This window comes from Ovis aries, chromosome 2, assembly GCF_016772045.2.
Source record: "Ovis aries strain OAR_USU_Benz2616 breed Rambouillet chromosome 2, ARS-UI_Ramb_v3.0, whole genome shotgun sequence".
NCBI classification, from domain to species: Eukaryota; Metazoa; Chordata; class Mammalia; order Artiodactyla; family Bovidae; genus Ovis; species Ovis aries.
The window spans coordinates 87,889,017-87,902,148 of record NC_056055.1 but is presented as its reverse complement, the minus strand read 5'-3'; the positions used below and the strand labels follow the sequence as shown (position 1 = coordinate 87,902,148).

The following is a 13,132-nucleotide window of genomic DNA, read 5'->3' as shown; positions in this document are numbered from 1 at the left end:
TCCAGTATTTCTGCCTGGAGAACCCCATGGACAGAGGAGCCTGGTGGGCTACAGTCCACAAGGCCGCAAAGAGTCGAACACAAGTGAAGAGACTTACCACACAAATAGGATTTAGCAGAATCTTTCAACTTTGAATGTGAAGCAGGCCTAAACTCAAACCTTTGTGATACTGAAGCAGAAGATGGATGTGATAATTTTGGAAAGTAAAAATTTATTTTAAACGCAGGGTTTTTTTTCTTGAGGAAAAAATATGGAGTAAATATGTAATGGATAGTAAGTGTTCCATTCTTCAGGGTACGGTGGGTTTCAAAGTTAGATCTGGATTTTCATTCTCCCAACAATGTTCTGGAGGACTATCAAGTGCACCGTATTTTCCCCACATCTTTCTGTTCTATTAAGAGCTGAATCATTGCTGATTCAAGATTTACTGCAATACACTCAACTCATTCTTCCTCTGCTAGCTGGCTCCATACTACCACACTCTGAAAGACTAATACATATCAAAACTAGGGTTATGATCACATAATATTACTAAGCCTTACTTATTAAGTGCCATGCATTTTACTGCTTCCTGAGTATACCGTAGTGAAGTTATGAGACCTAGCCTAATTTACCATCTAGTATGCAGACAGACCATAAGCAGACCATTTATGTATTGTGATTAAACAGTACTATAAAGGAAAATAGTGCTACACTAGAGGAGAGGAATACAATTTCTGGTTGTGTGGTCAGGCAAGGCTTCTCTTAGGAAGGACATGTAAGCTGAAAGCCTTGCATGGTATTAACAAATGGCAATAGTTGAGCTTTGGACTGTGAAAAATATATGAAAGTAGGTTAAGAAGTTTGGAAAGTATTTAATTATAGTGGGAAATAAATTGCGCATCTCCAACAATGGAGTTGACAGAACTTTGCATTTTAAAAAGATCGCAGAGAAAAGGCAGAAAGCAGAGAGGCTCTTTGGGAGGCACCAGGACTTGGAGTAACTATGGTTAACTGGCTTTCAAGAAAGGCTGGCTGACAGTCCATGTCTGACGTAGGGTGCAGCATGCTTGGGGCTGGTGCATGGGGATGACCCAGAGAGATGTTGTGGGGAGGGAGGTGGGTGGGGGGGTCATGTTTGGGAACGCATGTAAGAGTTAAAGATTTTAAAATTTAAAAATAAAAAAATAAAAATATACTATTATAAAAAAAAGAAAGGCTGGCTGAATGCATCATTCTGTGATAGAACTGCAGGTGGCGCTAGTGGTAAAGAACTCGCCTGCCAATGCAGGAGACAGAAGGAACGCGGGTTCCGTCCCTGGGTCGGGAAGATCATCTGGAAGAGGGCATGGCAACCCACTCCAGTATTCTTGCCTGGAGAATCACATGGACAGAGGAGCCTGGAGGGCTTCATTCCATGGGGTCGCAAGAGTCGGACACGACCCAAGGGACTTAGCACTCATGCACGTGACAGAACGATGACTGCAAAGCGGTTAAAGGACAAGTGGATGATCAAGTATTTAAGAAAACACAAAGCACAAGTTTTCAAGACCGGAACCAGGGCAGGGCACGCTCCTAAACTGCAAAACTTCGGGACCAGAACTGCTCCCTAACCCAGAATCATACAGGAAAGAACACAGTAGAAGAACTAATCTTCCGTACTAAACCTGTGCCTTCTCGTACGCACCGCCCACCGACTCTTATCTCCCAACCGCTGATTAGCCCCACCCCGGAAGTACTGCCTACCAATACTCACTTCCACTATACCAGGCGTCTGCACATCTCGCGAGAACTGGAAGAGCCTATGTGACCTGGGCTAAGCGGAAGTTGGGTCTCTTTTTCGTGGCGCCTCGGAGGCTGTCGGCCGCTTCAGAATGAAGGTAGGACTTGGTGACGGGTGTCCGGGTAGGCTTGTGGAACGTGGAGCAAGTCCTATGATTTGTCGCTGGGCTCGAAAATCCTGGCCCTGGATGGAGAAGGGTCTGAGGCAGCAGAAGGATCGCTCTTCTGGGGCCGAAGCTCCATGGGAGAGCGGATGGCGAGCGATTGCAGCTGGAGCTACGCCGGTCTGGGAGCGCCATGGTGGCGTCTTGACCCCCAGGCAGGATAGAGGCGGCCGGGCTGACGGCACGTAGGTCAGGCTCCTTGATCTGAGAGCGTGAACGGCTATGGACAGTAATTATCCGTGGCGGCATTCCGCAAGCCTTGCAAGATGGGTCCTATTTTTAGTGCCGTGTTTGTGGCGCCTTGCACGTGTCCTTTAGTGAATGTAATCAAATTTTCTGTTAGTTGTGTGCGGGTGACAGGAAAGGCTTTTTGCTATGGGATAACTTTTCTAGTGGTTCTGCGATTTTCATGAAGTTCTTTTCCCCCTTGTCTGTAATTTTTAGCTGAACATCTCTTTCCCGGCCACTGGCTGCCAGAAGCTCATTGAAGTGGACGATGAACGAAAACTTCGTACCTTCTACGAGAAGCGTATGGCCACAGAAGTTGCTGCTGACGCCTTGGGTGAAGAATGGAAGGTAAAAGTTGAATTGTTACAAGTTGAACTGTCGCGTTGAATTGTTAGCTCTATTTAAGAGAGGTGGTAAACGCTATTGGTAATTGGTAAATGTAATGGGGTTCACACTCGGGTTGTTAGTTCCAAATGTCACTTTATAAGGTGGCGCTATCACTTGGCAGGGTTATGCTTATGTAGATCAAATGAAAAATATATCGTTCTTGACCTGCAAGCTAAAGGCCTCCAAAGGGATCTTCAAAAGTGCCAAGAAGATTGTTTCTGATTTATGGTTCCTTGATACTTTGGTTTCATAACATACTCTTTCTACCCCAGGAGTTAACAACTCTGGTAAAATAAAGGCTAGAAATATGACTTGGTTGAAAGGATTTTGCCAGTCTAACTTGGGAAACTGTTAGTATAGACAAAATTTAGTGACCAGAGGAAAGTATTTAAAATGTCAAATCGGTCCTAATGAACGGTACTAAGTAGAATTAAGGGTGTACTTAGAGGCCACAGTGCTTTGTTTTTAATGTGTCATCGTGTTCTTTTGCAGGGTTATGTGGTCCGAATCAGTGGCGGGAACGACAAGCAGGGTTTCCCCATGAAGCAGGGTGTCTTGACCCATGGCCGAGTTCGCCTGCTTCTGAGTAAGGGGCATTCCTGTTACAGACCAAGGAGGACTGGAGAGAGAAAGCGCAAATCTGTGCGGGGTTGCATTGTGGATGCCAATCTGAGTGTTCTCAATTTGGTCATCGTGAAAAAAGGTGAGCCTTTTATTCTGGAGTTTATTTTTGTCAACACTGACTTAAAGCTGATTGTCTTTGAAAGTGGACTAAGTGGCTTTGGTAATGCCTGAACAGTTTAGGGTTCTTGTTTGTAAGGAAGTTGTTGAATTAAAAACATCTGTTCACTTTTTTCTTTTAGGGGAGAAGGATATTCCCGGACTCACTGATACTACAGTGCCTCGTCGCCTGGGTCCCAAAAGAGCTAGCAGAATCCGCAAACTTTTCAATCTCTCTAAAGAAGATGATGTCCGCCAATATGTTGTGCGAAAGCCCCTAAACAAAGACGGTATGAGGGATTATGCAGTATAGAGATTTCTTAATTTCATTGGTTGTACCATTCTATATGCATGTTGGAAGCCAATCTCTGCCTACTATTTACCTAGAATATGCATTTTTAGGAAATTAGTGTGGAAAAGGGTCAAGATGATGCAATTGGAATTAATTCTCATTATAACCAGTGCCCTATAGTGTTAGAATTTTTCTTGAAAATTTGCTTTTGAGTCATTGTATGAGTTCATTCAAAGATAACATCAGTTAAGTTCATTGCTTTGGGGTTAAGAGAAAAGTCTGGGATTGTGATTGAATATGCTTTCATGCCCACACACTTGGTTTCTTAACATATCAGTGGTTTTAGTTTTTTGTTTACCAAAATTGATGCCTTTATTAACATAAGTTGCCTTAACTTCTGAATGTGGATAGCGATAGTTTTGTGAATTAGAAAACCATTCAAAATACCAGGGAACATACATATAACTTTTATGTTGAAGTACAGTTGACTTACTATAAAAATGTTTTAAGTTAATTTTGTTGTACAGCAAAGTGATTCAGATATATGTAAAATCTTTTCTGTTGATTTATCTCAGGGTATTGAATATATTCCATGTGCTATGATATGAGTAGGACTTTATTCCATGTGTAATAATTTGCATCTGAGAATCCCTAACTCCAAATCCATCCCTCCACACCCAACCTCCCTTGGCAACCACGAGTCTGTTCTGTGTGTCAGTGAGTCTGTTTTGTAAAGTTTGTGTTATATTTTAGAATCCACATGTTTAAGTGATATTGTATGTGTCTTAACTGTGGCTTCATTCGGTGTGATCATCTCTAGGTTCATCCATGTTCTGCAAATGACACTGTCATTTTTTGTAGTTTAGTATTCCACTGTATATATGCATGACATCCATTCATCTGTTGGTGGACATTGAGGTTGTTTTCCTGTCTTGGCTATTGTGAATAGTGCTGCTATGAACATAGGGGAGCATGTATCTTTCTGAATTACAGTCGTGTCGATATATGCCTTGGAGTGAGATTGTTGGATCATATGGGAACTCAGTTTTTAGTTTTTTCAAGAAAACTTGGTGTTTTACATTTTAAGCAGGTATATTGTTAGTCAACATAAGACATCATCATAAATAACATGCTAGTTTCAGGTTGAGTTTTCCTGACAAATTGGAAAAAAACTGGGGTATTGGTTTCCAGGAGTGTGGGCCTAAATAAGCTAATTAATACCTGGCATGTGGTGAGTGCTTATTGGTTACTCATTCCAAATATTTGGAAACCTTCTCTGTGCCAGGTTCTATTAAGTGCTGAAGATATGGTATAAATACACAATTGTAGTCGCATCTCTGGAAATAACATTATTAAGTGCTGCTGCTAAGTCACATCAGTCATGTCCGACTCTGTGCGACCCCATAGACGGCAGCCCACTGGGCTCCCCCGTCCCTGGGATTCTTTTATCATTTAGCAGAACCTGGACAGTTGATCATTTAGTCTTAGACTCTGTTTATATGGAGTGTTTATTGATCTCACAGGGGTCTCAAACTAAAACCATTACATCTGAAAAGATTCCTGCTGTGAAGCAGATTTATAATCCAGACAGGCTCAATGAAGATACTCCTAGGAATTTGTTGGTGGTCCAGTGGTTAGGACTCTGCTTTTACTGTGGTGGCCCAGGTTCAAATCCTGGTTGGGGAACTAAGCTCCTACAAGCAGCACAGCATTGCAAAAAAAATTTAATGAATGTTGATGGTTTTACTCCTCATAAGCAGATAAGCAGGTCCTTTCTGTCTTGGAAAATAGAAATCTGACTACCAGTTGGGACTTCAAAGCATGGCGGGTGGCACAGTGATGCAGCTAATGCTTTACTTAGTTTTCATAACAAATTAAATACTGTTTTAAAGTAATGTTCACATGTCTTATGGTATAGATACATAATATCCTACTAAGACAATGTAATTATGGAAGGGATATCAAAGTGAGTAGTAAAAATTAAGATAGGACTTCCATCTTTTCAGCTAAGTAACATAAATTTGTTTGAACTTGATATCCAAACTATTGGTATTTAGTGAGCTGTTAGGATTAAATGTGCTACTAAGTTTGAATCTCTGATGTTTTAAAAATATAAATGTGGGTCCTCTTGAGCAAGGGTGTGGAAGTGATTGAGTCATCTAAATTTTTAGGTAAGAAACCTAGGACTAAAGCACCCAAGATTCAGCGTCTCGTGACTCCCCGAGTTCTGCAACACAAACGCCGGCGTATTGCTCTGAAGAAACAGCGTACTAAGAAAAATAAAGAAGAGGCTGCAGAGTATGCTAAACTTTTGGCCAAGAGAATGAAGGTAAATCTCAGGGGGAAATAGGAGTTATGGGATTTGCGTTTTTTAATCCAGATGAGCTCTAACTGCACTTTGTTTTTTGTTTTGTTCAGGAGGCCAAAGAAAAACGGCAGGAGCAGATCGCCAAGAGACGGAGGCTGTCCTCCCTGAGAGCTTCTACTTCCAAGTCTGAGTCCAGTCAAAAATGAGGTGTTCTGAGAGTGACAAATAAAACAGACCAGACACCAGCTCTCCCTTCTTGACTTTTAATTGGTGATCAGATAGATAAATGAAGGTCCACAAACATGGAAAAGGAGGTGCTGCATAATCTAGCAGTGGAATAGGTCTGCAGGAGATCCTTGAAAGTGACAGTCCTTCAGATTCAGAACCAGACCAGTGGAAGCCATGGCCAGAACAGAGTTCCTTTAGTGGGTGTCTCAGAATTCTTACATTGATTGATTGACTTTTCAGCAAGGTGTGGGCAAGATAGAGGAAATAAATGACTTAGGACTATTAATCTTTGACAGACTTTATTTTAAGGAATGCAGTTTCTACACGATATATGAAAAGTGCCCTTGTGAAGATGGACATTGTCATATGTAAAAAGAATAACTTGTGAAAAACACAGTTAATGGATACCATTTCTAGAATAGTTTTACAAAGCTTTTAAAAACAGTGCAGATTTAATACATTAACAGAAACCTTTTCAACTCAAGTGAATTATTTACATTTTTATTATATTTCACACTCTGCAAGGGACTTGACTGTACCTGTTTTTAGACACTTGCATCTATGAAGGATGTGCACAGAAAGTATACCTTGTACTGTGGTTTATGGGATGTAGGATCTTAGCTTCCTGATTAGGGATTGAACCCAGACCTGTGGCATTCAGAGCACACTCCTAACCACTGGGCCATCAGGGAATTCCCAAATCCTGTATGTACCATGTCTGCTTTCTACAGTAGCTGCAGTTAGAACACCTTTATTCAAACCCTTAACAGACGAGAGGGTCTTGCAAAGTGGCTTTGGCATGTAGAGACTGAGGAAGTGCTTCAGTTAAGAGCATGCAGAAGAATCACCCAAGGATCTGGTTAAAAAGTGGATGATGATTGGGTAGTTTGGGGCAAGATTCAGAAGGGATCCCCACACAAGTCTTTTTTTAAATTGGAGTGCAGGTGATTTACAGTGTTCGTTTCTGCTGTATTAGGACCATTAGCTCTTAAAAGAGTTACAAAACTTCAATTGGCGATTGACAGAAGTTAAGAGGAGTTCTAAAAGGTAACAGACCAAAAGGCAGGCGGGTCTGGTATAAATCCAGAATTGTAACCCAGTAGTTGGTTGATTCTAATGCATAAAACACAAGAACCACCCTGATTTCAAGGAGTACAGTCCCTAATGTGGACAAATAAGGTGGCCCTTGACCATTCTAGCTCATTAAATCTGGTAATTTAAAACTTTAACACTGCAAAATGCAGGTTACTATAATCAATGTATAAAATGCAGCCGATGCAGTTAATCTAAAACCAGAGTAAGGAAATGCTAACCTGGCATATTTTGAAAGATGGGTTTTCAGAAGTTAATTAGATTTAAGTCTCAATGATTTGATGTTTTGTCTTTGTTTTTGCTATAAATTTCTATTGCCCAGTAGTAGGTGCTAGAAAAGGCCTTTAAGCAACTTTAATACAAATCAGTCTTATTTCTAAATAGGCTAAGCGTTATAATGAATGTTTTTTAGATTAATAGTAAAAGTTACTATAAAATTCATAATATTCCTAAATGTATAAGATTTAGGAATACATCAGAGTAATTTTTAGTGGGAAGTGCTTTGTTAAGTAATTTAGTTCAAATTAGAATTCTGAAGACAAGAACTTGAATTACTGTGCATATTTCAGGAGCCTTAAAAATGTAAGAGACGAGAACAGCAAACTTGTGAAGTTTTCACTTTATTCAACCTCAATTTTTTTAATATGCAAGGTAATTCCAAACTTTCTGTTGCAGCAGTGTTAAAAGTATTAAAACTAGTACCAAGTTTTAAGTTGCAAAAAATACATACTCTGAGACAGTGCAAAAGATCCATTTTTAAGGCAATGAGAATTCTAAAGTTCTTCCACTCAGCACTTTAACCATAAGTTGAAACAAGGATTCTGCATAGGTCTTAATAACCCTGAAATCTTGGAAGATTGGTATAGTAACAGTGTGTGATGGTAACTGTACCATTTGGAAATAGTTATCAACTGTGATTCAGTCATCTGCATAATTACTGTAAAAGGAAGCACACACAATCATTGGTTTTTCAAACCATGCATGCAAAGGTAAGGAAGACAAATTTACTATCGTTAAGGGATGGTTTAATGAAAGGCATGAATGTCAGTGAGGCATGTGAGGTCATGATTTTCTTAAACCTACAAGCAACAAGCTTAACAAGCTTTAATGTTTTAAGACTTAATTGATTCATCCTAAAAAACCATATTTACAAATGCACAAATAAGCATACCATCTAAATATACAAGAATAGAATTCTGTGCAGTGCAAGTTATTCCACAGGTTTTTAAAAGTGAACAATAGCGACAATTTATGTGCCTGAACAATTTCAGACCCAAAGACACACAAGAATTTTAATTTTGTAAATTATGAAGCTGATCTAATTTCATTTAAACTATTTGGCTCATTTATTCCATTTTAAAGCTGTTGCAAATTAACATGGTACTGGGAAGAGGGTGAAGGAACTGGGTATTCAAAATATAACCTGTTAAGGGAGCTAATATATAACATGAAGGGTAAAAATATATTAATTTTAAAGTCAAAGGCATGGCAGTTTTCATCAGACTTTCAGGTAATTTTGAACTTAAATGACCACATTTGAATTTAGTAGTAGTCATTTTAATAGTTGGAAACCCCTTTCAAAAAACTATTGCAACATGCAATTTAAGAATTTTAATAAATATAATATGGCTGAATAGACACCCACACAGCCACACATATATATATACAATACACAAATAGTTGCTGTTAGAATTGAGATTTCATTTGTTTGGGGGTTAGGCAAGTTTACATTAATTTGCCGTTCCCCAAACAACAGCTTCAAACAAAATGCCAAGAGTGAATATGGCTTTCCATTATCAAACTACAAGAAATACTGAGAAATGTGATACCAATTTTCAGCAGATATAAACAGCTCAGAAATTGTAAATCTTCAATAAACCTTGGGGCATTTTAATGGCGTTTTTACACTGAGATGATTCAGTATTTCATCATAAATACTGTCCCAAGAGTAAGTTCATTTCTGTTTTCGCCAATTATTTTGTAATATGAAAAAACCTTGAATGTCTCCAGATTGAGTCTATTCCCCCAGCACTGTGTCAAAAATCTAGTCAATCTGTTATATTTAAATGAGAGGTGCTCCGAAACACTTTCTGCACCATTCCACACTGATACTTGGTGGAGCATCAATTTTCTGCAACTTTTCAAGAATCTCTGGAGACAGACTGTTGTATGCAAGTCCATATTCATTGTCAAAAGCCTCTGAAAGATATTTTCAAAAATGTAGTTGGAATTTGTTCATAAGACGAAAGCTATGCATTTACAAGTGGTAGTCAAATCATTTTATATACATAAACTGCACATTTAAAGATAGAAATCTTTTAAAAGGCAAATGGAGTATCTACCCATACCAGTTAGAATTTTTTTAATTACTTATGAGAATAAGACTAAACCACCTTTAGTAGTCCCCATCTGACCAACTTACCAATATCAATATTCTCTCTTCCAAGAGATACTAATGATAAGAAGAGGATTTCTCTGTATAAACTCCTATAAAACAAAATATTTTGAAGTGAATGGGCAAAGAGCAGAAAAATATGCTAAGATTTTTTTAAATGGTGAAAAAAACACCTGAAACTAACAGCACTGTAAGTCAACTGTACTTTAGGTTCTGTGTGTGCGTTCATGTCAGTGCCGCAGTTTTGACTACACTACAGTTGTTGGGTGTCACCTTTGGGGAAAGCTGGCTAGAGGGTCCACAGATACTTTGCCATTTCCTGCAAACTTCTTTTTCAAATTAAAAAGTTTACAGTTAATGGGCATAAAGCTTCATGTTCAAAACAAAAATGGCTGAACTTAAAGTTATTGATATTTAGTAATATAATAGATAACTTTCAATTCTAATTTCTAATTCATACTTGTAATTTTTTGCTACATGACAAAGTAAGAAATTAATTTCAAAGTAAGTTAGGGGTCTAAACCCTTGGACACAAACAGGTTGTGTGGTGTCTTACTAGTAATTTAACCCAACAGTAAAAGAAAAATCACCTTTATCTGATTTGTGAACATAAAAGTGAGACAAATGAAACCTTAAAAATCAAATTCATGACTCAGTTGTTAAAAGGGGGGGGGAATTTAGGAACTGACTTCTGAGTATTTATTTATACAGAAAAAAAAATTGTAATGCTGATTCTGATGATGCTCCATGCAGCTTTCTTTAAAAGCTTCAGAAGCTATATAATTTCTCATATCCTTTCCCTGCCCTTAAATCAGATGCTTGTAACTAGCTATTCTTTAGCCTGTGAAGGAGATAATCTCCATATCAACTGCTAAAATTATAAAAAATCTATCGATTTCTATCATGAATTCTTATCCTATTACTTCTGAGACTGTCTTCAAAGATGCAGTGACTACAGACTTGAAGAGCACCTGGAAACACTGTTTATGTTTGAAAGAAGATACTATGTCCCCTTTTCTTTGGCATATCACAAAATTCACTTAGGCTGAAACTGGGGTGAGTGCTGATCCAAATAAGTCAGCAGATAATAAATAGAGGATCAGGATAGCTCCATATACTTCGTGATTCATTGCTTCCATCATTTTCTTAAGTTGTTTCTACTCATATTTTTTTACATCCCACAAGATAAACTGTGTGACATGGCCTGAACAAGCAGTAGATATGTTTAACACTTAACATCGATGTTAAACGTATTTATAGGCTTCCAGTGAATAGAAGTGTTTCCCAAAGACTGAGTATATTTTAGATATGAATGCATCACCTACTAAAATTTAATCTATTTCTCAGACATTTTTATGTTTGTGCTGAAGTATGAATGTATATACTTGGGCAGCACTTTAAAAAAGAATCCGATGTTCCACAATGAGTATGTGTTTCTTTTACAACTGGAGAGTTTTGAAAGTAATTTTTTAAAAATCATGAAGTTATTTCCAGTGACATCAAGTGAAAAGTACTGGATTGTTACCTTTGCCTTTTCCCATCTCCCTTCATCTGTTGTGAAAGTAGGTTGATAGGTTTAAGAACATCATTCTGTTGAATGCTCTGCCTGATGATTTCTACTAAAGTGCTTGTTGCTTGTTGTTCCTCTGACAGGAGAGACGACTTCTTTTCAGAATCTAACGAGATGAACACAGTAATAAAGAATACACTTATTCAATCTATTAAAGAAGTTATTTCTTTTCACCTTCACAATTATGCAGCAATGTAACCAGCTAAAAAATATTTTTCTTGCTTTCTTCAGATAGGAGAGGCCTGTCCCTTTTTCCTTTTACTGAACTTAAGGGCTCTGTGCTTGAGGCTGGGATGTGACAGCCTGTCCTCCCACAGCCATCCTATGACCATGAATCTTTACAGATGGAAAAGCAGACAAAGCATAAGGCGTCTAGGTCCCTGATGACAGAGGAGCTGCGTACCAGTCCTGCAGTGTCTACATAAATTCTGCATGTGAGAGAATAATCTTTACCTATTTAAGATTCTGTCATTTTCTATTAAATACAGTAGAATATAATCCTGACTGATACAAGAGTAAATTCCTGAATTATTAAGAAAAAATACTTATACCAATTTCATATATTATAAAAGTGCTTCAGTGGCATATTTGAACTGAATCACAGTTAACATTAAACATACACCAAATCAACAATGTAAGTTTGGCCCAGAAAAAGGGTAAACTTTAATACTGGAGGTAACCCCAGCAGCCATACAGTTTTATTATACCTGCACCAGCTGAGAGGGAACTGTGTATCCAGAAGTTGCCCAGTCAGCCTTTTTTTGAGCATCTGTCATAAAGCAAGCTATTTAATTTGCATACAACCCAGCGCCTTAATAAAGGTAACTAGTAATATTTCCTTTGTGTTGAACCAAAGAAAAGCAAAGTTCTCTGTTACAAGAGGAAATGCTGGCTGCTCCGGGTTTATGTTTGGCTGTACTGGGTCTCTGCTGCTGCTGGGGCTTTCTTCCAGTTGCGGCGAGGATGGGCAACTCCGTAGCTATGGTGCACGGGCTTCTCTTGTCACGGAGCACAGGCTCCTGAGTGCGCGGGCTTCAGCAGTTGCAGTGCATGGGCTCAGCAGTGTTTGTTCCCGGGCTCTAGAGCACAGGCTCAGTATTTGTGGCGCACCGGCTTCGCTGTTCCGTGGCACGTGGTATCTTCCCAGACCAAGGACTGAACCTGTGTCTCCTGCATTGGCAGGCAGATCCTCTACCAGTGAGCCACCAAGGGAAGCCCTCTATGGGTTTCAATCCTAGTTTTTCTACTGCTGAACAGATTTGATTTTCATTGTATGCTATGATTTTAGGGCATTCAACTCAAAGATAATATGCAACTTCACTACTGCTCCTTTATTCATGGAGTTGTGCAACCATCACCAATTTCAGAACATTTTTATCACTTTCAAAAGAAATCTACCTATTACCAGTTACTTCTCTTGTCTTCCCACCCCCTCCAGCCCTAGGCAACCACTAATCTAATTTTGTCTCTACAGATTTGCCTGTTCTGATTGTTTCATATAAATGCAGTCATACTCTAGTGTCTGGCTTCTTCTGTAATATTTAAAAATTAATTCATTTTGTAATATATCAGCATTCACTACTTTTTATTCCCACATAATATTCCATTGTATGGATATACCATACTTTATCCACTTATCAGTTAATATGAACATTTAGATTGCATCCATTATTTGGAGCGTAAGAAAAATATTGCTGAAAACAGTGTACAAGTTTTAATGTGGATGTGCGCCTTTATTTCTCTTGGGTGTATACCTAAGAGTGCAACTGCTGTATCATACGGTTAAGTGTTTACCATTCTGAGGAACTGTGAAACCGTTTATACCAAAGCAACAGAACTATTTTTTATCCCAATTAGCAATGAACTGGGGTTCCAATTTCTCTATACCCTCACCACAACTTAGTATCTGCCCTTTTGGTTAAAGTCAATCTAGTGAGTATGAAGTGGTATCTCTTTGTGGCTTTGACTTATATGTCCTTGATGTTTA

At 38.7% G+C, this 13,132-nt stretch overlaps 2 protein-coding genes across 3 annotated transcripts in view; one reads left to right on the top strand and one right to left on the bottom strand.

Annotated features, from left to right (window-relative positions):
• Positions 1-1,812: 1,812 nt before the first annotated feature.
• On the top strand, positions 1,813-11,296 carry RPS6 (ribosomal protein S6). The gene is made up of 6 exons (XM_004004394.6): positions 1,813-1,859; positions 2,370-2,501; positions 3,033-3,243; positions 3,404-3,550; positions 5,724-5,881; positions 5,971-11,296. The coding sequence occupies exons 1-6, from the start codon at positions 1,854-1,856 to the stop codon at positions 6,064-6,066; spliced, it is 750 nt and encodes a 249-aa protein (XP_004004443.1). The 5' UTR covers positions 1,813-1,853; the 3' UTR covers positions 6,067-11,296.
• Positions 6,371-13,132, bottom strand: part of DENND4C (DENN domain containing 4C) — a 112,011-nt gene continuing 105,249 nt past the window's right edge. For both annotated transcript variants that reach the window (XM_004004393.6, XM_027964567.3), the window contains 3 exons: positions 11,101-11,251; positions 9,603-9,667; positions 6,371-9,379 (listed from right to left, as the gene is read on the bottom strand). In XM_004004393.6, the coding sequence (XP_004004442.3) occupies positions 9,243-9,379; positions 9,603-9,667; positions 11,101-11,251 (353 nt within the window). In that variant the 3' untranslated portion in view covers positions 6,371-9,242. The remainder of the gene's footprint in view (positions 9,380-9,602; positions 9,668-11,100; positions 11,252-13,132) is intronic.

Coding starts and splice junctions, on each gene's coding strand:
- RPS6 (XM_004004394.6), top strand. Junction 2,502..3,032: donor CCTTGGGTGAAGAATGGAAG/GTAAAAGTTGAA, acceptor GTTCTTTTGCAG/GGTTATGTGGTCCGAATCAG. Junction 5,882..5,970: donor TTTTGGCCAAGAGAATGAAG/GTAAATCTCAGG, acceptor TGTTTTGTTCAG/GAGGCCAAAGAAAAACGGCA.